This window comes from Psittacula echo (assembly GCF_963264785.1).
Source record: "Psittacula echo genome assembly, chromosome: 1".
NCBI classification, from domain to species: domain Eukaryota; kingdom Metazoa; phylum Chordata; class Aves; order Psittaciformes; family Psittacidae; genus Psittacula; species Psittacula echo.
Genome location: NC_137735.1, coordinates 137,779,576 through 137,807,336, shown reverse-complemented (window position 1 = coordinate 137,807,336; position 27,761 = coordinate 137,779,576). Strand labels below are relative to the sequence as shown.

Sequence of the window (27,761 nt, the reverse complement as noted above, 5' to 3'; positions counted from 1 at the left end):
CAACCTGAAGTGTTTAGATAAATTCCCAACAGCATTCATGGCTTTAACAATCTGAATTCACAAGCAGAAAGTTGAAAGAGAATGTCCTCCTAAAATCACTGTTGGCTGTGAGAGTTGCCATATGGCTTTCGACAAGCTGCAAGGATGCAAAGTCTGTAAACAGTTATACAGGCCTGGAGGGGAGATGTATCCATGTGGGAAAACAGAGATCGCTGGATAAAAATGGAAACAGGAAGAAGAAAGTCAGCATGGAGTCTAAGCTCCCCTGCCTTCTTCCAAGCATGCTCAGACACACAGTGAGCAGACCAGAAGCTAAAGAACACCAAATCCACCCTGTGACAGATTCCAACACTTACAGCTGTGCAGCATTCCCCATTGGAAGTGACACAAAAGCTTTTAAAGTGGTTTTGCAAAGCTAATTTGTGGGAAAATGCCGCATCTGGATCAAAAATACCTATTTTTAGTTACCCCTGACCCTCCTTCTTGTGGGCAGAAGTGGTTTCAGAAAACTTTCTTGAAAAAAAAATACTGAATTCAGTATCTTGCTGTAGGGCATTTTGACTTCAGTGATATTAATCAATATACAAACAACAATCAATATAAATTGTATATATATATATATATATATATATACAGTGTATAATCAATATACACCCAAAAAAATGGGTGATCAAATGGGTCTCACTGAGGTTAAAGTCTGAAATTTGGCTCTTAGAGAAGACTCCAAATGCAGCACAAAGACACCCAGGACTGTAAAGCTGCTTCACCAACCACAAGGATAGGACACAACACAAAACTGAATTTTTATCATTTGAAAAATCAAATTAGAATCACAGACTGGTTTGGGTTGGAAGGGACCTTAAAGCTCACCCAGTTCCACGCCCCTGCCATGGGCAGGGACACCTTCCACTAGACCAGGTTGCCCCAAGCCCCGTCCAACCTGGCTTTGAACACACTGCCAGGGATGGGGCAGCCATGGCTTCTCTGGGCAACCTGTGCCAGGGCCTCACCACCCTCACAGGGAAGAACTTCTTCCTAATGTCTAAATCTCCCCTCTGTCAGCTTAAAGCCATCCCACTGATCACTATTGCTCATGAGCACTGCAGAGAGGGACAGACACAAACAAGTTCACTGCATCTAATGACCCACACAGTGAATGCTGGTAGTTTCAGCTGCCTCTGAAAGGTGACCTCGGTTATGGGTGACAGTGGCCACCCCGGTCCATGGCTGCAACTCCAAGTTGATCCCTGATGCCACACAGCAGGGTCACCCCTAGGCTGGAATGCAGTGCGTCCCATCTGCAGCAAGGCACAAAAGGAGCCTAGTCACAGGGCAAGGAGTTCCAGAGGGCAACATTAGTCCACTTCAGGTGTAGGGGAGGATGGGACTTCTATATGGCTATGAAGCAGAAAAAAGATAAGAAAACTTTGATAAAAATTGAAAAAATATGGGACAGAAAAAAAATCCAATGGCAATGAAACACTGTCCTTGCACAGTCACACATGGAGCAATGCTGCTGCCTGTCTGCCATGGCCTGGAGGAGTTCCTAACTGCTGCAAACAGTTTCTGTCAGTGGGACGAAAAGATTTGCTGTGCTGAAGCTTAAAAACAAAGCTGTGCTGTGATTTACATGACAGGACTGTGAAGCTGAATTAGTTTTGTGAATTTAGAAGACCACATTGCAGAAGAGGTTTAGAATTACAATACCTGCCATGTCAACTTAAAATGGTTTAATTTCCTGGATATCTTTAATGAAACAGCCCCACTAGTTCTTCAGTTGAGAGTCCTGGGTTATGTTTCAGAACTGGTGTTTAACCTTTAGGGCAAGTCACTTGGTATCTCTCTGTTTCTGCTTACCCGTCTGTAAAATGAGAACTAACATATTTACCTACCTCGGCAGGGTTTGCTGGACGGACAGACGGTGATGTGTTTCCACTGCACTGCAAATAGCGAGGGCAAAGTGTTCTTGAGGGACACTGGTACCTGGTAAAGATTTACACTAGTTTAAGTGTTGCACGTGCACAGGCAAAACTCTGGTGTATAAACCCAGGGATGTGTCCCAGCCTGCATCCAGCTACAGCCATGGTCTTCCAACTCATCCATCCTTCTTACCTGCTCTTTGATGTTTATTTACCAGCAAACCTTTTCCCTGGTGCCAAAGAGACTCTGCCACCAGCTGATGAAGCCATCGTGTCTCTGGCACAGCCCAGGGAACTGAAGTGGGTTCAGCTCCAGCAGCTCCAGCATGGCCATGGACCCCTTGCAGCCACCCCAGCACCCCTGGGAAGGCAGTAGCACTGCATGCTCCCAGACAAAGAGAAACAGCCTGGAAGAGGCTGACCCTGACTCAACGGCCCTGCCAGCGACAGACCCAGCCATGTATGTTCCAGGAATGGCACTAGGAGCCACCTCTGTTGGCACCACATCACCAGGAAATTCAGGGCCACTGAGCATCACAAACAACAGCTGCCAACCCTCTGGCCCTTTGCTGGGTTCTGGGCCTTGCCACATGGGTATGCTTGCTCAATCCATCCATCCAACCATCCATCCATCCATCCACCCATCCATCCCTCTTTCCCTCTCTCCCTCCCAGATGCCCAGCCCCACCAGCAGAAGTCAGGATTGGGTCAAAACCCCCATTTCCGCAGTTTCCCCACAGGCAGAAGCAGAGAGGGGTCGCCCCACCGGTGATATCCCTCCACCCCTCCGATTGCTGTACCCTGCCCAGAGCCAGCTCCCAAACCCGGGAAGCAGCGAGGAGGGCGCAATCTGTAATAGTGGTGGTGAGCAGGAGTTCCCCTGCTCGCCCCTCGGAGCTCCCCAGCGCAGCAGGGCGGGCGACCCTCTCTCCCAGCCTGCTCCAGCGGCTGGGCTACGCTTCCTCGACGGCAGCCGCCTACCCGCTCCCTACGGCGGGCCCGGCGCTGCGGCGGGGCGGGGGGCCGGGGCGGGCGGGGCCGCAGGGGGCGGAGGAGGAGGAGGGCCGGGGGGCGCCGGCGGTGCGAAGCCGCTCTCCGGGAGCGGTGGGGAGCTGCAGCGCCTGCGTGCAGGAGCAGCGGCGTTCGGCGGCAGTGTGGAGGAGAAGCCCCGTCCCGCAGCGTCCCGTCCCGTCGGTGCCTGCTGCCTTGCCATGGGCCGCCTCCTCCTGTACCTCTGCTGCTGCCTTGGTAACTCCCGACCCTCTCCGCTCCCGCTGCTGTCGGGGCACGGCGTGCTGGGCGAGCCCCTGCAGCGCCTGCCGGGGCGGCTCGGGCTCCCTGCCTGACCGCGCTCCCGCTTCTCTTTCTCACCCCTCTCTTCTCTCCGCGGGCGCACAGCGCTGTGCTCCGCGGCCGCGCAGGAGCCCGAGTACAGCTACGGCTGCGCCGAGGGCAGCTGCTACCCCGCCACCGGCGACCTGCTCATCGGCCGCGCCGCCCGCCTGTCCGCCTCCTCCACCTGCGGCCTCCGCCAGCCCGAGCCCTACTGCATCGTCAGCCACCTCCAGGTGAGCCCGGGCGGGACCGCGCGCCGGGGCACTGCGTTCGGCTGCGGGGCTGGAGCGGGGCGAGCACCGTGCCTGTGGGGAGCCCCGCGCCCCGCCAAAGCAGCCCGGGTCCAGGGAGCCCCTCGCGGCTTTCGACTTCTGCCCCCCGTCCCTTACCGAGGTTAACGAGGAGGAATGTGCCGCGGGAAGTTCAATTAGTTTTATTTCCAGAGTTGCTCGGAGCCGTCTAGACGGCTTCCTGATTGAGAGTGGTCTGTAGGACCCGGGTAATGTTTTGGCCACTATTACCGTAATGTAATTACATTTCTAAGGTTTCCAAGCGAAGGGATGCAAATAAGCTTGTCTTGCACATCTGGTGGAAAACACAAAACTCGTTACTCTTTGAGCCAGAAGCAGCTCACCAGACTTAAAAATTTCAGAGACAGAAGGGATTCTGGAAAGAATAAAGTATCAGTTATAAGTGGAACTCTGTTGAACTGAAAGCAAGGGATAACCTCCGGCCGAATTTACTGTGGAGACAATAGGGCCGGATTCTGGCACTTGGAAGGAAAACCACGGGAAGCAGGAGGAGTGCTGTCTGAGGGGCTGTACCACTTGGCCCATTTGTACCCTGAAGTTACCAAATTCCACCCGCCACCCCGCCTTCCCTTTCAGTTTTACTATGCTGCTCTGTCTAGCAGAGTTAGTGCTTGGACTTAAGTTTCTCTGGGACATTTTCGGGCTGTGTCAGGATTAACTTTAACAACATGAGCATCTCTGGTAGAACAAAATAACAAAGGTGCTTTGTTCTGTTTTCTGAATTGCCGAAGTGCTGTAGTAAAAAGCATCACTTCAGAACTTCACTCCTGACCTCACAGCCCCAGTTCAGCATTTGGGATGTCCCTGATTATTTATGCATAGTAAGGTGGTATTGAAATCGCAGGAAGGTGCCAAGTATCCTCTTGATAACACGGGCCTTGGGCGCGATGAGTGCTTTGCAGGGTTGGGCTTTCTAGGATTGCGTTTTAGTGGGAGAAGCAGCAAGTCATGGCATGAGGCAGGGGCTGTGGTGCTGGCAGAGGGGCCTGGAGTGGGGGAGAAGGGGGCATCTTTCCCAGGACCCTGTTCTTGTCATGCTCTCTGCTGAAGGAGTCTTTGGGAGCTAATGGGGGGTGAAGCATGGGGCTTGGGAGGAGGTGGAAATGGTGAAGTGGGAGTCCTGTGTGGCGCAGACCTGCCAGCCCTCACATTCTTGGCTGATAAAGCGCCGCATTTGTCTCCGTAAAGCCACTGGAGGAATGGTGCCTATGCAGCTTCTGACAGTGATGAGTTGCTGGTGTGTGGGGGCTCCCTCACTTCAATGTGATGTGCTCCTCTGCCAAACCATGAGGTGGTTTGGGCAGGAACCCTCCCTTCTGGTTTGGTTTGCATCTTGCCTTGCAAAATTGGAAAGTGGGGGGGGGTTTAGGCACCAGTACAGTGCTAAACCAGCATTGTTCGTAGTAATAGTCATGACAGGGTTTTGTCCTCCTGGTGAAGGAGCATCCAGCTTTCCCAAGCAGCACATGCCAGATTTTCACCCAACTGTTTTTTTTTATGGGCATACCTGGTAACGCATGCAAACTGAGTTTGTGTGCATAGCTTGAGTGTTGCAATGGCAGGTGGAGATGCAAGGTTTAGATAGCAGCTTGACAAGCTGGATTCAGGGTAAAATCAACGCTGTGCTGGAAAGGCGCAGTCACTAAATCACTGAGGCTTACTGGAGGTATCCCTAATGCCAAGAGCTTACTTTTCCAAGCTAGCTCCCAAAAGCCAACGTTATTTCATGCAAGTTGTTGAAGATGCAGTTTTGCACGTGTGTTTGTACAGAAACTCAGCAATTTTCTGTAGATGTTGCATTTGGTTCTGACTTCTGCTGGAGAATCTCTTGAGCTAGAAGAGATTTCCTGAAACTGCAATTTTGGTAGAAAAATACTTCTCCTAAAAATGAAGTTTGTGGAATTCCGGGCATATTTTCCATTTGGCAATTTGCATTAATTCATAAAGGTAAATACACTTACCCTTTCAACAAAAATCCCCTTTGATGACTCCTGCAGGCAAAATGAGTGGAATGTGATATGGACGGAAAACACTCTTATCTGCAGGAAACAACTATTGCCCCACGGATAAAATCAGTAATGCTGGTTATTTTGTTGTTTCAGGAGGACAAAAAATGTTTCATATGTGACTCCGAGGATCCCTTCCACGATACTCTCAATCCTGACAGTCATCGTATTGAAAATGTTGTCACCACATTCGCGCCCAATCGCCTGAAGCTCTGGTGGCAGTCAGAAAATGGTATGGAGGGGGGTTGTCCATGCGGGAGCCATTTCCAGGGCTGGAAGCTGCTTCCCCTCCTTTTGTTTAAGGGTACCTGCAGGTTTGCTGTTATCTCTGGCCTGCTGATTACTGCCCTGGGAAGGATCATGCTGTTCGAGGAGGACTGAGTCAAACTGGCTGCTTTTGTGTGCCCTGGAGCAGTCCTTAATCCAAAATAAAGCCCCCTCCGCAACCCCCTCATCCCTCTGGGAGTGCTGGAATGAGCCCACTGTGCAGGAATTCCTAAAGAGAACAGTTTCTCGCACTGGCTCCAGATCTCCCTCGTGTTTGGGCAGTGGGAGCGGAGCAGCTTTCCAGGAGAAATATCCCGTGGCGGCGCTGCCAAGGGAGCACCACAGGGCTTCCCCGGCACTGGGCTGGACGAGGGTGTGGAGGGAAGGAGGAGGTTTGGGACTGCCGTCCTGCCTGCGGGCCTCCCTTTTCCCCTCCTACCCTGGCAGAACAAAGCCGGGGGTATCTCTCACCCAGCAAACGGCCTCTCTCCTGGCTCCCTGAATGTCTGTGTCCGTATGCCAGACAGTAAAATGAAGACCAGAAACAAGCCAGCTGGTTAGAACAAAACCCAACATATTGCGTGTTCGTTTGGTGGCTTTGTTTTAAATCCTTCCTCTGCCCTTTTTACTTTTATGGTTATGCTTTGGCATGCCTTCATACACAAAACAAGGCACTGAGGTTTCTCAAACAGCAGTCCTACCCTGAAGCCTTAAAGCCAGCTGGATGGGATGGGATTTCTGCAAATGCATTGGCAGAAGCTGTCTTGCTGTATATGAAAAGAAATGGCAATATTTGTAACATTTCTGCAGGCTGATAAAGAAAGGTTTTCACTAAATCATTTTTAACCATTGCTGGATGAGCCTAGCAAGCCTCTTGTTTCCAGCAGCTCTCTTCTAGCTTTCCAGATAATTCATGTTTTTTGCAACAGGCTTGGCAGCATCCACACAGAAAAGTTCTTAGCTCATAAGGTCATGAAAATGTCCTTCAACAATAAAAAACAAATGATTCTTTCTGTCCGTTTCATGTTTTCTTCTATTCAGGCATAGAGCACAAGGAAGCATTGCTCCATGCTCCACATAATGTTACAGCTGGTCAAAAATTGAAGCACTTTGTGGGTTTATTATTTTCATTTCTTACCCTTTCTCCTCTCTGTGTATCTTGATTTATCTTTTTTAATTTGTAACTACAGCATAATGAGCATCCAGCTGTTTTGAGAAGCCTTTTCACATGACAAAATAATGTTTGTAACTGTTTTTCTTCCCTTCTGTGTAGAGTCCTTGACTGTAGGTAGTCACACAGCAGAGGTTGGAAAACCTTTTGCTTCTCACCAGTTTCCTAGCTCTCATGAGTGCAAAGTAGGGCTGTGATACTTGCTTTAGGGGTATTTCCAAACCCAGTTGTAAAGGAACTGTTCCTGCATCTGGATGGACAGGAGAGTCCAGAGCAAGTGAAGAAAGGGGGAAAACAGCCCCCAGCAGCTGTCGGTGATATTTAGAGTGTTAGGGCTGCAGAAGCTCAAGCCTCTGCTGGTACCAGGTGGACTTCAGTGTATGAGGATAGTCGGGGGTCACCACACAGGTCCATGCTCAGCATCCCCAGTTGAAACAGCCCCTGGGTGCTTCGGTGGCTGGATCTAGCCCACAGCAGTCCCCATCCTTACCCTCCCTCTAGTGATGTTAGCCATGTTATGCAGCCTGAAATGATGGCACTGCAGGCTCACGCTTTGAGTGTAGCAGAGGATGCATAAAGATCCCATGTGCAATACTCTTCTGCAGGTCCTTGGTGTCCCCCCCCATACCTCAGTAACTCACTAACAACCCCTTTTTGACAACAGAACCGAGTAGCAAAAAAGAGGGTCTCTGTGCCAGTGGAGCAAAGAGCTTTGGCAGAATCTAGAGGTGGAGGCTGGCGGGTGTCCTTGTATGCTGCATGGCTTCTTTTCTCTGCCCCTGCAGGTCTGGAAAACGTGACAATCCAACTGAACCTGGAGGCCGAGTTTCACTTCACTCATCTCATTATGACCTTCAAGGTAAGGCAGCCACAGCTTACCCTGAACCCTAAGACACAAGGAAATGAGAGGTCTTGTAGTACTTCACATCTATTTGATATTGGGGATTTGGGCTTTGAGCTGGTTTGCCTAATGTTTTTAGAGCTCCCAACCGTTAGCTCCTGCTGAAGTTGCACAGGAAGGCCGAGTTGTGACTTGTGCCTTGCGTTATGTTTGAACCCCAGTGAGATGCAGAAAGAGTTATACTGAAGCTGAGCTTTGTGTAGGTGTCTTTCTGGTGGTTGTGTTCTAGAAGATCATTAGCTAAATCGTATAGTAGTGAGGGTTTTTTTCTTTTTTAAAAAAAGCGCAAAACATAAAAATTGGCCATGGTATTGTTTTTCATTTGGCAAATGGCAAGGTCTTCAGGAAGAAGAAACATCTGTACACAAAGTGTCTTTGTTTCTTTACAAACAGATGTCTTGGAATGGCAGATTGTGTCCTATATATCCTAAATCTCACAAGGGCAAGTACTAGTGGCAGCCTTCAGCTGAGGTTTCAGAGGCTGCACTTCCTGCAGGGCTAAATCCCTGCTCTTCGCATGTAGACAAATAAATCTCTTCATTCTTACCTATCAGCTTTCTATGAGAGCTGGTTCTTTCCTTTGGCATCGACTTGAGTTTCTTCCCTTGCCTCAGGGTGGTGCCTGAGGTGGAAGGTGGTCCTTTCTGGTGGACCCCAGCAGCGAAGGGCCCCTGAGAGACCCCTGACCTGATGCAGGTGCTGTGGCCATTGTGCTACTGGGCTTGGTCTGCTGTTGGGAGGAAGACTACAGGAAAAAGGTCATTGTAATGAGGGTTTGTTGACTGTGTGGTAGACACTTGAGCTGCCTTACCTCTCTCTCAGTTGCTACATTTTCTGTTGGGTGAGATGCCCATTTGTAAGTTGGGTGATATTTTCAATCAGGAAGCAGAAAGAAAACTTATTTCCAGCTGTGAACTCAAATGCTTTTATGCTTGGCTCTCAGAGGGCCTCCTCTGAATACATAAAACTAATGAAGAGACTGTTTGCATTTCTTGGTAAGTGCAAGCCAGGGGTTACGTTAATATCTGCTTTGTGAAAGGCAGTGCAGAAGTTGAAACATGAGATTTTTCGGTCAGAGAGATTAAGATTACTTTTTTAAATCTCATTAGCTCGTTGTTCAGCAGTTGAATACATGTAGGTAATAAGGACAGTGAACTGTGTGAATCGAATGCAGCCAGCTGGACTCTAGGCAAGGCCAGCTGGAGGAGGGTCTCTGGGGACTGGGGGAGTCTAATGCAGCAGAGTAGATGAAGCTGAACTTCTCAATATTCTTGAAAGAAGAAGGTTTTCTTAATGCAGCACAGATGATGGCTGGCATGGATGGCAGAGGTGGATGCAAAAGGTACTGTGGTCAGACAAAGAGAGGTGAGCAATCCAAAGGCTTCTCTGAGCAGCAGAGATAACTTCTCAGCAAGAGCTTCTGGGCGTCAGCTGGAGGGGGAAGCACTGAAAGTGGCTTCCTGGTCCCCAGGGCAGAAGAGAAGGCCATTAGGTCCTTTGCAGATCAGGCAAGGAAGAAGGCTATGCTGTTTTCCAGAAGAGGTGGAAAAAGTCCTTTTGAATCCCTAAAGCCCCAATTTTGAGAAAGGATTTGGAATCAAGAAACTTCAACGTTTGCTTATTTATTGTAAGCATATTTAAGTGTTTGGCCACTGAGTGCCGTCTTTTGAAAGATGGGTTGTCTGTGGTTTGATATGTGTTATTTCAAAGATGTGCCTCTGAGCACAAAGTGGGATATCAGCAGAAAACCAATTCCAGTATTTCCAAATATTGGAAATAGTCAGTGCAGGGAGAGAGATTAAAATCCAAGCATGTGGATTGCTCATGCTTAAAAACACATGTAAATGCAAGTAATAATTAATTGAATAAATTCTCTTTTGGTTTTCTTTCTGTTAGACATTCCGTCCTGCTGCAATGTTGATAGAAAGATCATCTGATTTTGGAAAAACGTGGCAAGTGTATAGGTATTTTGCATATGACTGTGAGAGCTCATTTCCTGGGATTTCAACTGGACCCATGAAGAAAGTGGATGATATCATTTGTGATTCCCGATACTCTGACATTGAACCTTCAACGGAGGGAGAGGTCAGAGGGTTGGGGTTGTTTTTTCCCTATTACAATTATTATGTAGACTTTTTCCATACAAATTTAGATGCCCTTATTTTTAAAGCTGAATCTTTCATTTTACCATTTTTCCTCCAGGTAATATATCGTGTTTTAGATCCTGCTTTTCGAATTGAAGATCCATACAGTCCAAGGATTCAAAGTATGTATGCAGTTGCCTTCCAGACTCATTTGAAAGCATTTCTGTACTTAAACCACAAATAAAGCCACGTATTAACCCCAGTAACAATTTTGAAATGATGTGAATACATTTGTGGTATGGCTTCTTTCATGTCAGACAATGACATGCTGTGAAATAATGGCGTGTTGCCATCTCAAGTGATTTCTCTTACATGCGTCATTGTAGTTGGTCTTTTTCTTAATTGATCAGGGATTTATTTTCATTAAAGACACCCTCTCCCCAAAATACATGCAGTTGCCGAGAGAAACCTTGGAACGTGATTCCATAATTCTACGGTATTCAGAAAGCAAAGAAAAGGAACTGCAAATGAACTTGGATCATTTTCGATGATTCTATGATTCTATGATTTTACATTTCTAGCTAAAGTCAAGGGGGTCATGTTTTATTTGTTAGAACATTTGTTAGAACTGTTTGGAACAGTTGGCCTTGGCAGCACTGTGTGGCTGGACCAGTTCAAAGGTAGAGGGATCTGTTGCTGAGCATGGCTCAGAGAAAAACCTCTTTGGGGCATTTGGCTTGAGTAGGGAACTGCAGTGATTTGCCGTAAACTTGACCTCTGGTTTAATATGTGTTCTCAGTTTCAGTTCATGTCCTTCAAAATAAAACTAACTGGAGCAGAAGAAAATATCTGCCATAGATCAGTGTCTGCCTGTTGTTGTATCAGTTGAATGTTCGGGGGTTTTTTAACCGACATTTTAAGGGAGAAACTCTGCTTTCATGGGCTTGAAGTGCTTCTTAAGCCTAGTTTCAAGGCTATAAGAAATTAGGATTCATAATATCAAAGTGAACATGTAGCCTGAATTAATTACTGTGATACTGTCTTCCCATGGATTATCCCTGGAGAACTACTTTGTATTTGGCCAGTGATGGGGTGTTGCTTCTTTCAACAAAATGTAACTAATTATGTTTAGGAAAGTTGGGCTTAGAAGAAAGAAGAATTATTTCTGTCTTGTTTTGAACTAAGATTCTTTTTCCAAAAGGCTTGTAATTCTTAAAGCTCCTGGTCCACTTGTCAGCAGTTCCTTAGTATCAGATCCTTGCCCATCTTGCATTATATAAAGCCCCAAAGAACCAGTGTCTTTTTGGTGGTACTGTTGTGTACCTTTGATATTTATATTTGTGTCTGTTTATGTATAATAGAGTAGTATTTTTAATTAAGCTCAAACTCACTTATACAGTGATTAATCTGTAGTAAAATAATGTTTGGTTTTTGTTTTTATTTGGGAGTGTGATGTGTAGCATGCGAGTATTGAGATTAAATCTGATCTAATCTCATAGGAAGTGTGCTTGGGAAGTCACTCCTCACTTCCTCCCATTCAATGTAGTACCTGGTAAATGATTCTAAACCAGGTTTGTTGTGGGTTTTTTGTGTGTCCCCTGCAGATCTATTAAAGATCACAAATCTGAGAGTCAAATTCACCAAACTGCACACGCTGGGAGATAATCTCTTGGACTCTAGGATGGAGATCAGAGAGAAGTACTACTATGCCATCTATGACATGGTGGTTCGTGGGAACTGCTTCTGCTATGGACATGCCAGCGAGTGTGCGCCAGTGAATGGCTTTAACGAAGAAGTGGAAGGAATGGTAAATATTCACACTTTTCTGCATAAAGCTGTGCCTGTCTGTGCCTCTTTTGATTTAAACACAAATTTAAAGATGATACTTTCTCCTCACTCTCCAGCGTTACAATTATTCCTCCTCAGCAAACGTTTTGTCATTATTGGTGTTCCTCAAGCAAGAGAGCTCAGATTAGTGAAAATTGTTTTAACATTCCTTTTCTAATTATATTAAAGACATGATGAAATTAAAAGACAGGAATGCAGAAAGGGAGTGTATGGGGCCAGATGAGTGTGGGGGTTGAATCGGTTACCCTAAAATTGAAGGGAATACAGGCATCAAAGAATAAAACACCTTTGTGAATCATACGTGACCTGCATTTGTATTGGTTACCAGCAGAAGTGGAGGCTGTAGCCCTAATTAACAGCAGGATCTGAAGGAAAATCCTGCTGCCCAAGTTGTCCACTGCTGCCCAACTGCCACATCCCTTCTGGGTTCTGGTTTTCCCCATGATTTTTGCCTGACAAGCAGTAATAGCACCCCTGTTAATGAGTGAGTTATTAACTGGGTGAAAATGTGAAGGCATACAGGGAGGTTGTGTGAGCTGTCCCAGGGGCTGCAGGATGCCGGTGAGCAGGTATACTCCATTGCCCTGGATTTGGTGAGTGCCTCCACCCCAGCAGCAGCAAGACTGGCTTTGCCCTTAAAATCATGGCTCCAGTGCCGGTAGTCCCTGTTGTCTATGGCAGCAGCTGTCACAAAATCACTGTTGGTCTGCTTAGTGCTTGTTCTGTAGATGTCGAAGGCAGAATCTGGGGTTGGTGGATAAAATACATCCAAACTGCCTGTTATCTTTGCTTTGAGAACCAAAGTAGGGCTGGAAAGAAGTTGCTGGGCTAGTGACTGCTAACTAGATGCATGTTAATAGCTAATTAACAGCTAATAAACAGCTAGCTTTTAGGTCCAATAGGCTTTTGTGATTATTGGGGTGGAACTGTGCTCTCCTTATGTCTGAAAGCATTTATTCAGGCATTAGTTCTGGTAAGGAAAGGACAAATTTGTATGAGGATGTTCTTACCTCCGCAGGTAAAGGACACTTCTATGGCCCTTTATGTCTCCCTACATGTAATGACATGTATTAAAGTCTCCAAAAGTATATCCTTTAAGTACTAGCTATATTTTACATTACTCAGAGCATGTTGGGTTTTTTTCCCTGCTCGTTTTATAACCACCTATATTTTTTTTGTTGTTTCAATGACAGGTCCATGGGCACTGCATGTGCAGACACAATACCAAAGGGTTAAACTGTGAACAGTGCTTGGATTTCTACCATGACTTACCCTGGCGACCCGCGGAAGGCCGCAATAGTAACGCATGCAAAAGTGAGTTTGAGTGAAATGCAGAGCTGAATCTGGTGTGTGCATTAGACGCTGTTACTTGGGAACTTGCGACAATACATGAAGTCCTGCCTGTTCTTCAGCTGACACTGGCATGTCTTTTCTGCGGACTTGCATCTCCTCTAGGACCAGACTCTTACTTTGTTTTCTGTCTTTGTCACAGAGTGTAACTGCAATGGCCACTCCAGCCAGTGCCACTTTGACATGGCTGTGTACATGACAACGGGGAACACCAGCGGGGGAGTGTGTGATGACTGCCAGCACAACACCATAGGACGCAACTGCGAGCAGTGCAAGCCCTTCTACTTCCAGCACCCGGAGAGAGATCTGAGGGACCCTGACGTCTGTGAGCGTAAGTGCATTCACACTCCTTGAGTGGGAATGGCATGGAATCCTGACCATGCCTTCACCCCAGGGCTTTCCCTGGAGAATTCGGGATTTACTGGCCTTCTTTTGGCTCCTGAACAAAGACCCTTAAGGAAAGGTTGTCTTGAAGGTCTTGAGCAAGCCTGGCTGGGTTTTATCTTCTATTCAAGAATCTTGAAGTTTACGTGGTCATTACTTATTTAACCCCTGCCATGTCTAATACTTGCAGGAATGATACACTCTCTACACCACAGCTGAGTTCAAATAATTTAGTGTGAGACCTGGCCTTTCCTTTTGAAGCAGTTAATAAAACACACGCAATTCTTCCCTCTTAGCTTGCGACTGTGACCCAGCTGGCTCCCAGAATGGTGGCATCTGCGACCGCTACACTGATTTCTCCACCGGCCTCATCGCCGGACAGTGCCGCTGTAAATTATTTGTCGAAGGGGAGCGTTGTGACCTCTGCAAAGAAGGTTTCTATGGCCTGAGTGCTGATGACCCAGCAGGCTGTCAGTGTAAGTAAAAACATATGTTCCTTTCTGTGTGATCAAAAGCTCTTTGAGGAGCTGTTAATGCTGCTAGAAGCTGGTTTGTGGGGTGGGTTTCTGTATTCCTTTGTTTTGTGTTCTTGCTAAGGCAAAAACATTCCTGTAGGTTTGCCGTAGCTTGGAGTCCACCCACCCTTAAAACTCAGTTCCCTTCCAATGTATTCGGTGGAAATAGCAGAATCCTCCTAATTTGTTTTCAGTTATAAGTCTCTAAGCCAGGGAAGTTTTAGTGGGATGGGTGGTGGGCAAAGTGTGCAATTAATCTCTGTCCTGGGGAATTCAGGGGAAGCTTTAATGTAAATATTTAAGTTGGATACTGTCTAAAATGTAATTCAAAACCTCTGTTTTGACCTGCTTATTTGTATTTCCCTATTTAGCTTGTGCGTGTAATCCTCTGGGTACCCACCCCGGGGGGAATCCTTGTGATTCTGAGACGGGAAACTGCTATTGTAAGCGCCTGGTGACAGGAAAGCAGTGCAGTGACTGCCTGGTAAGTAGCTTATAATCAAATAAATGAGGAGATGCTGGTGTGAGGGAGGCTGGCGTGCAGAAAGCATGGAGTAAGGTGCTGGCTGCTGTCTCTGCCTGCCTGTGAGCGGGCACCTTGGAATGTCAGAAGCCATGACGCATGCAGTGTTACGGGGAGCTGGGAGGCACATCAAGGCAGACAGAAGCATTCGTATTAATTCCTGGGTCTATAAGGAGGGAAACATTAGGATTCCTGTTGTGCTTGCTCTATGAAAACAAGGGATCTGGGGCAGATCTGCTGGAGCCCTCTCTGGGGTGAAAGATGAAATGGTCAGAGAAGCAGTGTTAGCAAAACCAAATCACTTTCTATACAGGCCATTATTTGAGGCAGGGGTTATTTCATGTGCATACATTTCCATTTAGTGTTTATGTGTTCTGGAGTGTTGTAGGAACACACTGTCAGATAATTGGATGTTTGTATAAACACTGGCAGGCTGTCTTATCTAACAGTGAACTACATGGAAAAGCTGAGCAAGGCTGCCTGTCCAACAAGCAAGTTGCAGAGTAGCAGCCCTGCAGGGGCATTGGCCTAAACAAAGTCCCACTGCCCGACACATGGATCTTTGCTGTGATGTGATGTGCTGGGCTGTGATTATCCAAGCCCTTCATGGGTCAGGAGCCCAAAGTGGTGTAAATGGTGCAGTAGGAGTGAGGTCTCTGAACTTGGGTCCTCCTGAGTCTTGCTTTTAAAGCTAGGTGGAAAGATGTGGGTTTTCTTCTCAAGCCCTTGAGATGGTTGACAAGGTGAAGGGGAGCTAGTGGGGAAGCTGTGTTGGTGGTTATGAGGTTAGACCCACAACCAGGGGAGCAGGGTTCATGGGTTGGGGACAGTCTGGGGTAGCTTATGCTGAGTATTTTAAAACGTGCCTTTGGGGTAGATGGGGTTAAATCGGCACCAATTACAGTGCCGGTGATGTTTCCTCTGGCAGCCTGAGCACTGGGGCCTGAGCAATGACATGGATGGATGTCGGCCCTGTGACTGCGACCAGGGAGGAGCGCTGAACAACAAGTGAGTCTCAGCCTGGTTACTGTCTTGTAATCATTCACCCCAGTGAGTTCCACTTCATTTGCAACCACAACATCCAGGGCTCAATGTGCTCTGGAGGAGGATGTCTGGGACCATCTTTTTGCTCCAGAAAGTAGCAAGTCTTGATTGCAGCAAGGGGTGACAGAGGCATCTGATTCTTCTCCCTCCATGCTGAGCAGCCTCCATTTGTGCCACTGGTACAGATGAACACGTGAAACTTTTTAATGTAGCTTTACCTTTGGTCAGCCAGGGTGGGACCTAGCCATGGTTTGAGCTTTGCCTTGGCCATAACCCAGGGTATGGTCCATGTCAAAGCTTTGCTCTCACAGGATCAAAGCAGGAATCAGGCAGTGACATAGGCCTGGTTCTTGGTTTGCTCTCAAACTGGCCCTTTGGCAAGTCTGTCTGTCTGTCTAGCAGTGCTGAGGGCAGCACACTGGCAGCACTGTACTGCTGCATTGCCCTAGGGGTGCTGTGTGGGGTGGGATGTGGAGCTGGAAATGCCCATTGGGAAGGTGGAGATTTTTCAGAGAAGAATGTAGCTTTGAAGGTGCATCCATCAGTAGGAGCATGGAAAGTGCTGGCTTAAATGCCTTGTCAGAGGAGTGCTGGGCAGCCAGCCTGCTCCTCTGACCACAGCAGTTCTCTGCTTCAGATGCACGTCTGACCCCAGGTTTTTCAGGAGCAGCAGTGTGCTCCTTCACTCTCGTTCCCCCAGCCCTTCCTTTCACAAATGCTTTGAAATGTCCACAGCCACATAAGTTTCCCAAGCAGGTAGATGAACTGTTTCCCACTGAAACCCACCAGACCACACCAGGGCAGTTTGGGACTGGTCCCAGTGTAACTCCTGTGGACACCCCTTCAGCTGCAGGGAGTGCCGTGGGAACATCCTGAAGGCTGTCTCTCCCCTTGCTGCTCAGTGAATTATGACCCCTTCCTTAGCAGACAGTGGTGTGGTTGTTGGTGATTAGTTACTCCTCTGTGCTTGCCCCATGCTCGCTTACTCTGCACAGCTGCCCCAACACAGGCACCTCCAGAGGTTTGGGGCATGACTCAGTAAGGCATCTTTCCCATGCACTGAGCCCAGCGATTGCAAAACCTCGTGGGGAGGGGGACACGCAGTGTTCTGGCATGGGCAGGGGCCAGCTGTGCTTTCCTCCAGCTGCAGGAGAGCCTCGAAGCTCAGCTCCAGCTTCACTCTCTAACCTAAGTGGGAAGGGGGAGCTTTGCCCTACCCAGGGCTCCTCTCAGCTGCTGAATTGCTGCCTCCTGGCTCTGGTTCAGGGTGTGGGATGCAGCACTTGGCACAGCTGCACCTCACCCAAAATTCATCCCCTCTCTGTGCTATAACCATCCTCATCCTCAGAGGGGAAGCTTCCCAGCTCCCCTTCTGGGACACCTGGGGCACTTCTGGAATCCGAAAGTGAATTTCTGTAATTTCAGAAATGGTTTTAGTTAAAAATTACTCTTAGCATGGGGGCTTAAGATTTTCCATGGACATGAGGGGTTTGACTTTAGAAAATGTTCCTAAATTGCACTCAGATTTAAAGAAGAGGATGTATTGTGGTGGACCAAAAAAACTTTGTATAAAACAATGTGCCCAAGGGTTCTTTATAATGTGGGGCAGACTCTCTGGGGACAATAAAAACATCAAAAGGCAGTTTGGGGGTAGAGCTGTGCTGAGAAAAGGAAATGGCTCATCATGAAGGAAGTGAAGCTGCTCTGTGTCACCCTGGACAGACGTTCTGCATGCCCCAGAGATGGCTCTGTCTGTCCCAAGTCTTTGACTGTGTTTGTCCTACTTTAAAGCAGTCAGGTGTGGTTTTCCCCTGTGTATAGCTGCTGGTGGGTGACCTCTGAGGATGCGCTTTGCAGAATACAAGAGCATACAATGTCCCGGGACATGCAGAGTCATGCATGTTCTTGCTTTGCCTGAGCCCAGACAAACAGATATGCTGCTTGCATGGCCTGCAAGCCTGGAGTTGAAGGCTGCTCTCGGCTTGCAGCACAGACATGCCTCTTGACTTATGTCTGTGGTAACAAGTGAAGCTCTCCCAAGACTGATGTCCGACCCCAGGGAACCGCCTGTATCCATAGCATGAAATCCACTCTTCATTCAAATAGAGGAAACCACATGAAAGCTGCCTACTGGAAATGGTCCCTGGTGTATGCTCATTCCCAGCCTGAGCCTAGGAGTTGTTTGGGAGAATAATAGTTGGGTTGAGCCATTTTAGCAGTGCAGATGATCCAGCTACAGAGCCTGAGAACATCCTGTGTCTAGACACAGCTGTGTCCAGAAGGGCTTCTCCTGTGTCCTAAAACGTCAAAGCGGAAGTCAGCTCTAGCACTATCTTAGCATAGCCAAGATGTGTTGTAAATTCATTGCTCTTCCATTTTAGCTGCTCGAGTCAATCTGGCCAATGTGAATGCCGGCCCCACATGTTTGGACGTCAGTGCAACCAGGTGGAGCCCGGCTATTACTTCATTTCACTCGATCATTACATCTACGAGGCAGAGGAAGCCAGCTTGGGTCCCGTGAGTAGCAGTTTTAATGGACTGGTGTTTCTGGACAGCAGCTGTGGGACAGTTCTTTCACCATTTGGGTGTTGGAAGCATCTGTTTCATACCCTGAGTGTTTTGCAATTAAAATGTGGAAAACAATACTGAATTGTATCAGAAAACCACCAAGCTGTAGCTCTTCAATCTTAGTATTGATAAATAGTGTGGCAATTTAAGGGGGGAAACTGCCATTTTTCTTTCTAAACCCATTTCTTTGATCATGACCATACAGTTAGTTTCCTGTCAGCATCCCTCTCTGTCCCTCGCTGCATGTGCGCTCACCATACCCACTTCTCCTTCCCCTCTTATCTCCAGAGCAGTGGGAGACCAACACTGCCTCTTCCTTTTGGTGGCACTGAAACTGGAAGGGAACAAAGCACACATAAACGCATTGCCACAGCTTTTAGAGTTTCTGCACATCAGTAACATTTCTTTTATTAATGGCTAAAACCGTACTTGATTGTGCAAAAAACTGGTAGGTGAGGCTGCCTCTGGCTTGTTTTTCTACCAGCATGGTTCATCAGGGTCTCCATCTCTTTCCATTCACCACTGCACAGCCTTGCTTTTAATTCATTGATAGCAGCAAGGTGATTACATCAATTATTTCTGCCTCCAGCGAGGAGTCAGGGAGATGACATAATGGTTCCTCTAAAGCAGCGGATGTCTGTCTGTCTGCCTGCCTGCAGCGGGCACCTGGTCCTAATTTATTTCTTTAAGGCAAAATGCAGCCACTTTGCAGTTTCAGACAAGGCAGATTTTTGCTCTCCAGTAGCTGCAGAGAGTGAAGAGAGTGCAGAGCACAAGTTGGACTGCAGCAGAGGACATGTGAGCTGGCACAGGGAATTTGGTGCGTTTGTGCCTCCGTGACTGGAGAGGTCGTACCCAAAACCTTGCCAAGGCTCGGGGATGGAGGATCCCGGCGTGAAAACCAGCCTTGCCAAGCAAAGTGAGGGGATGTGTTGCTAGTTCGCATTCTGAAAGCTTCAGAACAAACCATTTTAAATAATGCCAGTACTGAAAATCTTCCTCACAAATCTGGTGGCAGACTAAAAACTGAATCCCCAGGCAGGGGCCCAGCGCAAGACAAAATGAAGAGGCCCAGAGCTGCAGGGGTTTTCAGGTGATGCCAAGCCCCCATGCTCCCCACAGCTGCATGCCCTCACTCACATCTCACCTGCCACCCTATCTAGGGAGCTCCAACCCTTTGTGCAAAGCCCAAGGGTAATAACTTATAGCCAAGCTCTCTTCAAAGAGTGTGAGAATACATGAGGGGATATCCTGAGGTGATATAAGTGTATGTATATAGTCATTTCCTTACATTTTATCCCTCTCTACTGAAGCAACTTCCTTAGGAATGCACAGGATGTTGTTCTATGGAGAGAACTATGCATGGATGCAAATACATTTAAACGGGAAGTTAAAGCACTACACAACTTTCTGTTGCCTTTTTCCTCTCCTTTGCTTTATATAAAAAGTAGCACACAAAAACCTGGCACTTCAGACTGAAAGGAGGGACCACATATTGATTTGACTATTAAATATCTAACAATGATTAGGATCTCTTGTTATTTAGTGACACCCTACTCGTGATGGCCATGATCTGCTTTCCAAATGTTATCCTGAGCAGTGGTTTGATTTGGAGCAGCCTGCTGCAATCAGGAGGTAGTTGGCACTCAACTTGGGCAGTTAACAGAGCAGTTACGTGCCACTGCAGTAAATCCTGCTGCTGCAAGTATGATGTGAAAAGTCCTATGATGAACAGTATGTTGTAGCTGGTATATTAATTACTCACAGCAAGTTTTTAAATTTAATTCTCCACCATAACAGGAATGGATGAACACTGCAATGTTACTTTACTTTATCTTTCTTGCTTTTTATATATTAAGTGGAAGGGCAATGGTGTGCACACATACGGGTTTAAAAGAGAGCTCATGTTCTCTGGGATGCAAACAATGGATGCTGCGATCCAGAAGTGATCCGTCAGCTGAACTTATCACTTACATACTCTGGTGGGACTCACAAATTTAATGTATCTGTATTAAATCTCTGTTCCCTGTTTCTGTAGGGAGTAAACATAATAGAGCGTCAGTACACGCCAGACCGCACACCATCGTGGACAGGCATAGGATTTGTAAGAGTCCCTGAGGGGGCATACCTGGAATTCTATGTTGACAACATCCCCTACTCCATGGAGTACGATATCCTGGTCCGCTACGAGCCACAGGTAGGTCTGTGAGTATGGGCATTACTGTGTCCCAGCAAGTGCTGGCTGTGCCAGTGCATGACTGACAGGAGCCTGGAACTTTCAGGAGTCATCAGGACTCGAAGGCAAGGATGGATGCTCAGTTAAATATCTGAAATGTGTGAAAATCCAGGGCGATGTTGACTGTTACTGTTATTGTTTGCTTCACAGTTTCATTTATTACTGCATTGTTTCAGCACCTGTTTAATGAGCAAATTAAAAAGTGTCAAGACCTATTGGACAGGTTAGAACAGCCAGACTGCCTTCTAATCGGTAAAAAACCATGTTATGTACCTTAGGAGACAAATTGTGTGCCTTAGATGTTAAATGCTGGCAGCCAAGAGTTTGCAAGCAGTTTTAGTTTTGCCTAAGGATAATTTGCAGGGTGAAGGGAAAGAGAAAAAAACCCCAGCTCCTTACCTAGAGCTTGACAGCAATTGACTGCAATGAAAGGTGCAGTATCCAGAGGTGGGGGGAGAGGAGGTCACTAAAGTCCTGCTGATGCCATGCTAGAGATGGGGCTGCTACTGGCCTACACCTAGGAAACAAAAGGAGGGGGGGAGAGAGGCTGTCATGTTGGAGGATGACCAAGGGCGCTTGCCTTGTCTTAAGCCGACCCTTCAGCTTGTGGATGCCCCACTGATGCTGGATCTCCAGCCCCATCCTCCTTGAAGCACACCGACCATCCTGTCTGTGCACACGTTTTTCCTGGCCTGAGCTCTGGATGCTTCCAGGAGCTTACAGCCATTGCTTGATGCTGATCAGCCTTTTTATCCCCCAGTTGCCAGATCAGTGGGAAAAAGCTGTGGTCAGCGTCTCGCGCCCGGGCAAGATTCCCACAGGTAGCCGCTGTGGCAATACTGTTCCTGACGATGATAATCAAGTTGTCTCACTGTCACCCGGCTCCAGGTCAGTACAGCTGGATGGGCTGGAAGGCGAAAAAGAACATTTAAAATATTGAAACAGCAATATCACTTTTTCAGCTTGCGATGGCCTCCATGAACATGGATGAAATGAATGCCATTTCCAGTGGGTTATAAAAACATATTCAGCATTATATCTGTAGCCTTAAAACTTCTAGGTTTATTCTCATTTTCTGATGTATTTTGTTCAGCGTAAAGAGGGGTGAGTGTTTGCACAGCCTGTGAGTGAACATGGGTATGACTCTTTACCTTGCCGATAAGCTTTTCCTGTTCTGACCTGCACAAGGCTTAAGACTGCCTCTCTCACATCATAGCTTTTGTTCTGCCTGGTCTTGGCTGCTTTCTGTTATCTCGGTTGCTTTATAAGGCCTCCTGAAATGCTTTATGGTGCTGGATGTTTGAAGTAAGAATTGTTTCCTGTTCCTAATCCAGATACGTTGTTCTTCCACGGCCTGTCTGCTTTGAGAAGGGGCTGAATTACACCATCCGCCTGGAGCTGTCCCAGTACTCCTCGGTGGATACAGAGACAGAGAGCCCGTACACACTGATTGACTCTGTGAGCAGAAATTATTTCAGGGGTGCTCTGGGGTAAAAGTGTATTTAAAAGCCTGAAAGCTTGCATCTCCTCTGACATCCAAAATCCAAAAATCTGAAGTAATATTTTACAGCGTTGTTGCTTATGGCTGAAGCCAGATTGTAACTGCACAATGTAAAGCAGCATAGGCTTCTTCAGTCTCAAAGTATGGGGGTTGTTGTGCTAAGAGGCTTTCGCTGTATTTTACAGGACTGTAACTAGTTCCCCAGACCTATAGTTTCTTTTGGGGGGGTTAATGTGTGCCATGTATGTCATGAATGTCGACGTCAACCTTTTTCTTTTGAATGGATAAAATATAGATTTGGTGAGAATTTGGTAGATACCAGAACTGTTCCACCAAATACTAGAGAAATATCATAATTTCCCTTCCAAATTCTGTTTGACTGTTTGCCTTTTTGGATGAAAAAGGATGACAGAAAGCAGGATAATTCTGAAATTGCACAGTTTTTGGCAGAGGCTGTTTATAAATAGTGACACTTTGTCATTGTAAAATTGTTTTGTAGCTTGTTCTCATGCCATATTGCAAATCACTGGACATATTCACAGTGGGAGGCTCAGGCGAAGACGTGGTCACGAACAGTGCTTGGGAAACTTTCCAAAGATACCGGTGTCTGGAAAACAGCAGGAGTGTTGTGAAAACCCCCATGACAGATGTCTGCAAGAACATCATATTCAGCATTTCTGCACTATTACATGAGACCGCGTTATGTACGTAACCATGAAGTTGTAGGGCAAACTGCTTCTGGAAGCTGGATGGAGCTTGCAGGCAGAGTGGTTTGCATGGTGAAGGCGTGTGAATGGGCTGAGGCAGGTGAGTCATGTCCTGTGCCATGGTACTCACTCCCCCCAATGCTTTTCTCCGCTCAGCATGCCAGTGTGATCCCCAGGGCTCTCTGAGTTCAGTGTGTGACCCCAGCGGAGGACAGTGCCAGTGTCGTCCCAATGTTGTTGGAAGACAGTGCGACAGATGTGCCCCTGGCACCTTCGGGTTTGGGCCAAGTGGATGCCGACGTACGTTAAGCCCTTGGCTCCGGGCTCTGCTCTGGTCAGGACCCTGCGTTTAGGGCTTGCTGTGGAAATGCAGCTCTTCTCCCCCTCTCGTTGCAGCATGTGAATGCCATGTCCGAGGCTCTTACAATGCCTTCTGCGACGCGGAGACGGGCCAGTGCCACTGTTTTCCTGGGGTGTATGGGCGGCAGTGTGACCGCTGCCTGCCTGGCTTCTGGGGCTTCCCTAGCTGCCAGCCGTGCCACTGCAATGGCCACGCTGATGACTGTAACCCCTACACCGGGGAGTGCCTGAGCTGCCGGGACCACACGGCGGGACACAACTGTGAGAGGTACAATTGCCCCCTCCCCAGCCCCACTCCTTTTCCAGAGCAGAATGCGTGCAGGAGCTGTTCCCCTCCAGTACTGGTACTCAGGCTGGCGTAAAGTCACAGGGGAAGTCCCTGGATCCAGGAGCCAGAGCAGTGCTGGTGGTCTTGGAGGAGGATGGGAAAGGGGACACCCTCTCCCTGACTGCGGCCCTGCACCTCCCAGCAGCGAATGTTGCAGGACCCCAGGGCTTCAGAGAGGTTTTCTCCATTGCAAGCCTGCCTTGGGTCTCCTCCTCTTACACTGGCAGCAGCCAGACAAATTTGCCTTTGTGGGAACAGCTACTTGGAGTGTGAGCGGCACGGGGAAGCCATAAGAGTGTTTCTGCTCTTTGGTTCTTCACAGTGATTGAAAACCTGAGCCTAGTTAGAGCAAGGCTGCAGTCTGTTTGCCTGCAGTCCCCTGCATGCCATGAACCCCACTGTGCAGGTGCCAGTCTGGCTATTATGGAGACCCCGTCCTGGGATCAGGCGACCACTGCCGCCCCTGCCTTTGTCCTGATGGCCCTGAGAGCGGACGCCAGTTTGCCAGCGGCTGTTACCAGGATCCAGTCACACTGCAAGTCGTGTGTGTCTGTAGCGTGGGATACATAGGTACTTCGCGGGTGCATGAAGGGGGGCTGGTTGGGTTGAACTTCCCCATGAGAAGGGATCCAACATCACTGTGTTGCTGCTGGAGGCTGGCAGCACTTGGAACATGCCGGGGCAGAGCAGGTTGTATGAACCTCATCCTTGTCACCATGGTGGTTGGCAAAGGCGGACAGGACAGCAGTGGAACCAAGGGGATGTGTGTGCTGACAGCACTGCCTCTGTTGCTTTGAGCATAAGCCAATTAACACCCACCCGCCATTAATGGCCTTTGTCTTGCCTCAGTCTTGCCATTTATGGGGCTGGCCGCTAGCGAGCCGTGATGGTAATTCCCACCATGCCTGTTTGTTCAAACAGGCAGTCGATGTGATGAATGTGCGTCTGGCTTCTTTGGGAGCCCCGACGATGTTGGCGGCGCCTGCCAGCCGTGCCAATGCAACAACAACATCGACAGTACTGACCCGGAGGCCTGCGACAAGAAGACGGGAATGTGCCTGAAGTGCCTGTATCATACAGAGGGTGAAAACTGCCACTTCTGCAGACAGGGCTATTACGGGAGCGCCCTGCAGCAGGACTGCAGAAGTGAGTGGGGAGACAGCGGCCAGAACCCCTCCACCAGCCATGAACAGTTCCCCAGCAGAAGAGTTGAGACAGCCGCTGAACATTTCGGGTGGAGGGAAACCTTATTATCTCCAGCTGGCATTGTGTGCCACTGCCCTGGAGTAGGGCTGCTGGCTGGGAGGGGAGTCCTTTGCATTTGACAGGGAGAGCAGGGACAGCATTTACATGTGCTTTTGCAGGAGGGGGGTTTCTTGCCTTCTTGTTTGCCTTTTCTGCGGAGATGGGGTTGAGAGGGTGAGGGCTTGGCTTTTGTCTACACCAGTATCCCTGCAGATCTGTCTGGACAATGTGAGCCAAAACCAGGCAGTGGGGAGGCAGACCCTCCTTTCCCTCAGCACCAGACACAGCCTGGCAGGGCAGATGGGTTACTGGGTGGGTGAGCAGAGCCCTGCACTGCTTGGTGTGCCATTGGCCACTCCAACCAGATCCACCGCCGTAGCCAGCTGACGGGATCTGGTCAGGCTTAGGCTTTGGTTGAGTACCAAAGGAGGAAAAGAAGAGGGGGAAGGCTGGGCTGCTTGAACAAGAGGCTCCTGTCACCTGCTTTGTGCTTGGGGAGAAGCTATAGAGGTGTCCAGCCTGGGACATCAGGAGGGTATTCTGGTACTGACAGGCAGTGTCATCAGCTGCCATGCTCTTCCCCCACAGAGTGCGTCTGCAACTACCTGGGCACCGTGCGGGAGGACTGCGAGGGCTCAGAGAGCTGCCGGTGCGAGGCAGCCACAGGGCAGTGCCGGTGCCTCCCCAACGTGGTGGGGCAGACCTGCGACCGCTGTGCCCCGCACACATGGAGGCTGGCCAGCGGCACCGGGTGCGAGCAGTGTGGCTGTGACCCTGCGCGCTCCCTCGGGCCTGCCTGCAACGAGGTAAGGGGAGTGTGGGGAGCACTCTGGCCACTTGGCCTTTGCTCTGGTGCAAGACCGAGCTGCTGAGGGGTCACATCTCCTGTTTCATTGTCTTTGGCAGTTCTCAGGGCAGTGCCAGTGCATGCCAGGCTTTGGAGGTCGGACCTGCCGCGAGTGCCAGGAGCTTTTCTGGGGTGACCCAGGCGTGGAGTGCCGAGGTGAGTCCAACCCCAGTGCCTGCTCTGCCTGCTCCTCTTGGAGATGACCCAGTGGGCTGTGGTCACCCTCTGTGTGCTGGGACACTTCTGGGAGCAGCCCCTCCAGTGACCCCCGCCAGTGTCCGCACAAGCCTTGGGAATGGTGGAGAAGGCATGGCGGGTTCTGTGCCTGCAGTTTTGGTGTCTCTGGGGATGGGATCAGCAGGAGCCCGGCCTGGCGCTTGCCTGGTTTACGTTATTTCTTGTAGGACTCTTATCTGGGGAGAGACTTTTTAGCTGGGCTTGTTGTGATAGGATGAGAGGTGATGGTTTTAAACTTAAGGAGGGGAGATTCAGGCTGGACATGAGGAGAAGATTCTTTACAATGAGGGTGGTAAAATATTGGCACAGGTTGTCCAGAGACATGGTAGATGCACCATGATCCTGATGCAACCTGATCTAGTTGAGGATGTCCCTGCTCATTTCAGGGGGTTGGACTGGATGACCTTTGAAGGTCCCTTCCAACCCAAACCATTCTATGGTTCTACTCTGATTATTTAGAAACAAACATTCCTGTTTAGAAACTAACTCTTCTTTAACTGTTAATGTTGCAATCCTGTCAGGTAACCCACTGTGGTAAGAAAACCATATCGCAAGTGCTCGGGTTGGAGAACTGATCTGGAAACCAGTTTCCTTTGCTTTTGGTTGTATGTAGTGGAAGACCACTGTCTCCTCTTTTGTCCTGTCAGGGAGACTGGGGCTGAAGAAGTAAGGTTTTTGGTTTAGTAGGTTTTCCTTATGTTGTGGTTTAACCCCAACCAGCAACTCAGCCCCACACAGCCTCTCGTTTGCTCCCCCCGGTGGGATAGGGAAGAGAATCAGAAGGGTAAAAGTGAGAAAACTCATGGGTTGAGATAAAGGCAGTTTAACAGGTAAAGAGAAAGTTGTACAAGCAAAGCAAAACCAGGAATTCATTCACCACTTCCCATGGGCAGGCAGGTGTTCCGCCATCTCCAGGACAGCAGGGCTCCATCACACACAGCAGTTACTGGGGCAGACAAACACTGTCACTACAAATGTCCCATCTTCCTTCTTCTTCCCCACCTTTACATGCTGAGCATGACTCCATATGGTGTGGGATATCCCTGGCATCAGCTGTCCCAGCTGTGTCCCCTCCCAGCTCCTTGTGCACCCCCAGCCTGCTCACTGGTGAGGTGCTGTGAGGAGCAGAAAAGCCCTTGGCTCTATGTAAGCACTGCTCATCATTAGCTAAAACATCCCTGTGTTATCAGCACTGTTTCCAGCACAAATCCAAACCACAGCCCCATACTATGCTATGAAGCTACTATGAAGAAAATTAACTCTGCCTTAGGCAAAACCAGTGTAACTTATATTTCAGATGAAAATAAAGGAGCTAGCAGAGACCATGCAGTGGGTTAGCCATAGCTACATGCCGCAAAGCAGAGCACCATGAGGTCGCTTGTTTAGAAAACTGGATGCTCTCTGTCCTTTCATTATAAACAAGTCTGTTCATTAGCTGGAAAAGAAACTTCAAACACTGTCCAGACCAGAACAAACTTGTAGTTCTGATCTGTTCAAATAGGAACCTTTGCCAGGAGGGTTTGCAATAGATTAAGGTATTTTTTCCTGCAGGGAGGAATGTGCTTGCTGTGGTCTTTAATAAATCGCTTATAATAGAGATACCTTAGAGGCCATTATCTAACCAGATAGGCAGGTCACAGCTACTTGGTTAATGCAGCAGATGAAAGGAGTGGGGAATTGTCCCAGTTTCTGAGTACATATTGGGTTTCTTGGGGCGAGGCAGCCTTTCGAGCAGGCTGTGTGTGTTCTGGCATGGTGAGGGGCGCTGACCCTGCTGGCTCTGCAGCAGCAATTGTCTCTTGGTATCAGCTGTCTCCATCAGGGTTTATTGATGGAGTCCATCTGCATACCTAATCATCAGGATTCTGCAGCATACCAGCATTTCTGGTCTCTCATGGAGTTTCTGCTGGCTTTTGAGCATGTGAAAACCTTTTTCAATGTTTCTGAAAGAGACGATACATTCTTCTGAGCCTGTTTCGTACCATGCAGACTCTACACTTTCCTTCCAACCTGCAGCTTCTTCTGCCAGGAGACTCACTGGGATGGAAATACAGATTTTCCTTCAGGACTGAAT

General features: G+C 48.4%; 1 protein-coding gene across 1 annotated transcript in view; it reads left to right on the top strand.

The window, feature by feature from the left end:
- Positions 1-3,130: 3,130 nt before the first annotated feature.
- LAMB1 (laminin subunit beta 1) overlaps positions 3,131-27,761 on the top strand; it is a gene marked incomplete at both ends in the record, with an annotated part of 43,892 nt that continues 19,261 nt past the window's right edge. Inside the window, 23 exons of the mRNA XM_080622815.1 lie at positions 3,131-3,167; positions 3,318-3,487; positions 5,668-5,803; positions 7,795-7,868; positions 9,807-9,995; positions 10,113-10,176; positions 11,599-11,801; positions 13,036-13,156; positions 13,335-13,523; positions 13,873-14,052; positions 14,463-14,575; positions 15,543-15,622; positions 18,040-18,175; positions 20,265-20,423; positions 21,223-21,350; positions 21,797-21,920; positions 22,463-22,667; positions 22,827-22,970; positions 23,067-23,298; positions 23,765-23,928; positions 24,280-24,504; positions 25,192-25,409; positions 25,510-25,606. Coding sequence (XP_080478941.1) covers positions 3,131-3,167; positions 3,318-3,487; positions 5,668-5,803; positions 7,795-7,868; positions 9,807-9,995; positions 10,113-10,176; positions 11,599-11,801; positions 13,036-13,156; positions 13,335-13,523; positions 13,873-14,052; positions 14,463-14,575; positions 15,543-15,622; positions 18,040-18,175; positions 20,265-20,423; positions 21,223-21,350; positions 21,797-21,920; positions 22,463-22,667; positions 22,827-22,970; positions 23,067-23,298; positions 23,765-23,928; positions 24,280-24,504; positions 25,192-25,409; positions 25,510-25,606 — 3,388 coding nt within the window. The remainder of the gene's footprint in view (positions 3,168-3,317; positions 3,488-5,667; positions 5,804-7,794; positions 7,869-9,806; positions 9,996-10,112; positions 10,177-11,598; positions 11,802-13,035; positions 13,157-13,334; positions 13,524-13,872; positions 14,053-14,462; positions 14,576-15,542; positions 15,623-18,039; positions 18,176-20,264; positions 20,424-21,222; positions 21,351-21,796; positions 21,921-22,462; positions 22,668-22,826; positions 22,971-23,066; positions 23,299-23,764; positions 23,929-24,279; positions 24,505-25,191; positions 25,410-25,509; positions 25,607-27,761) is intronic.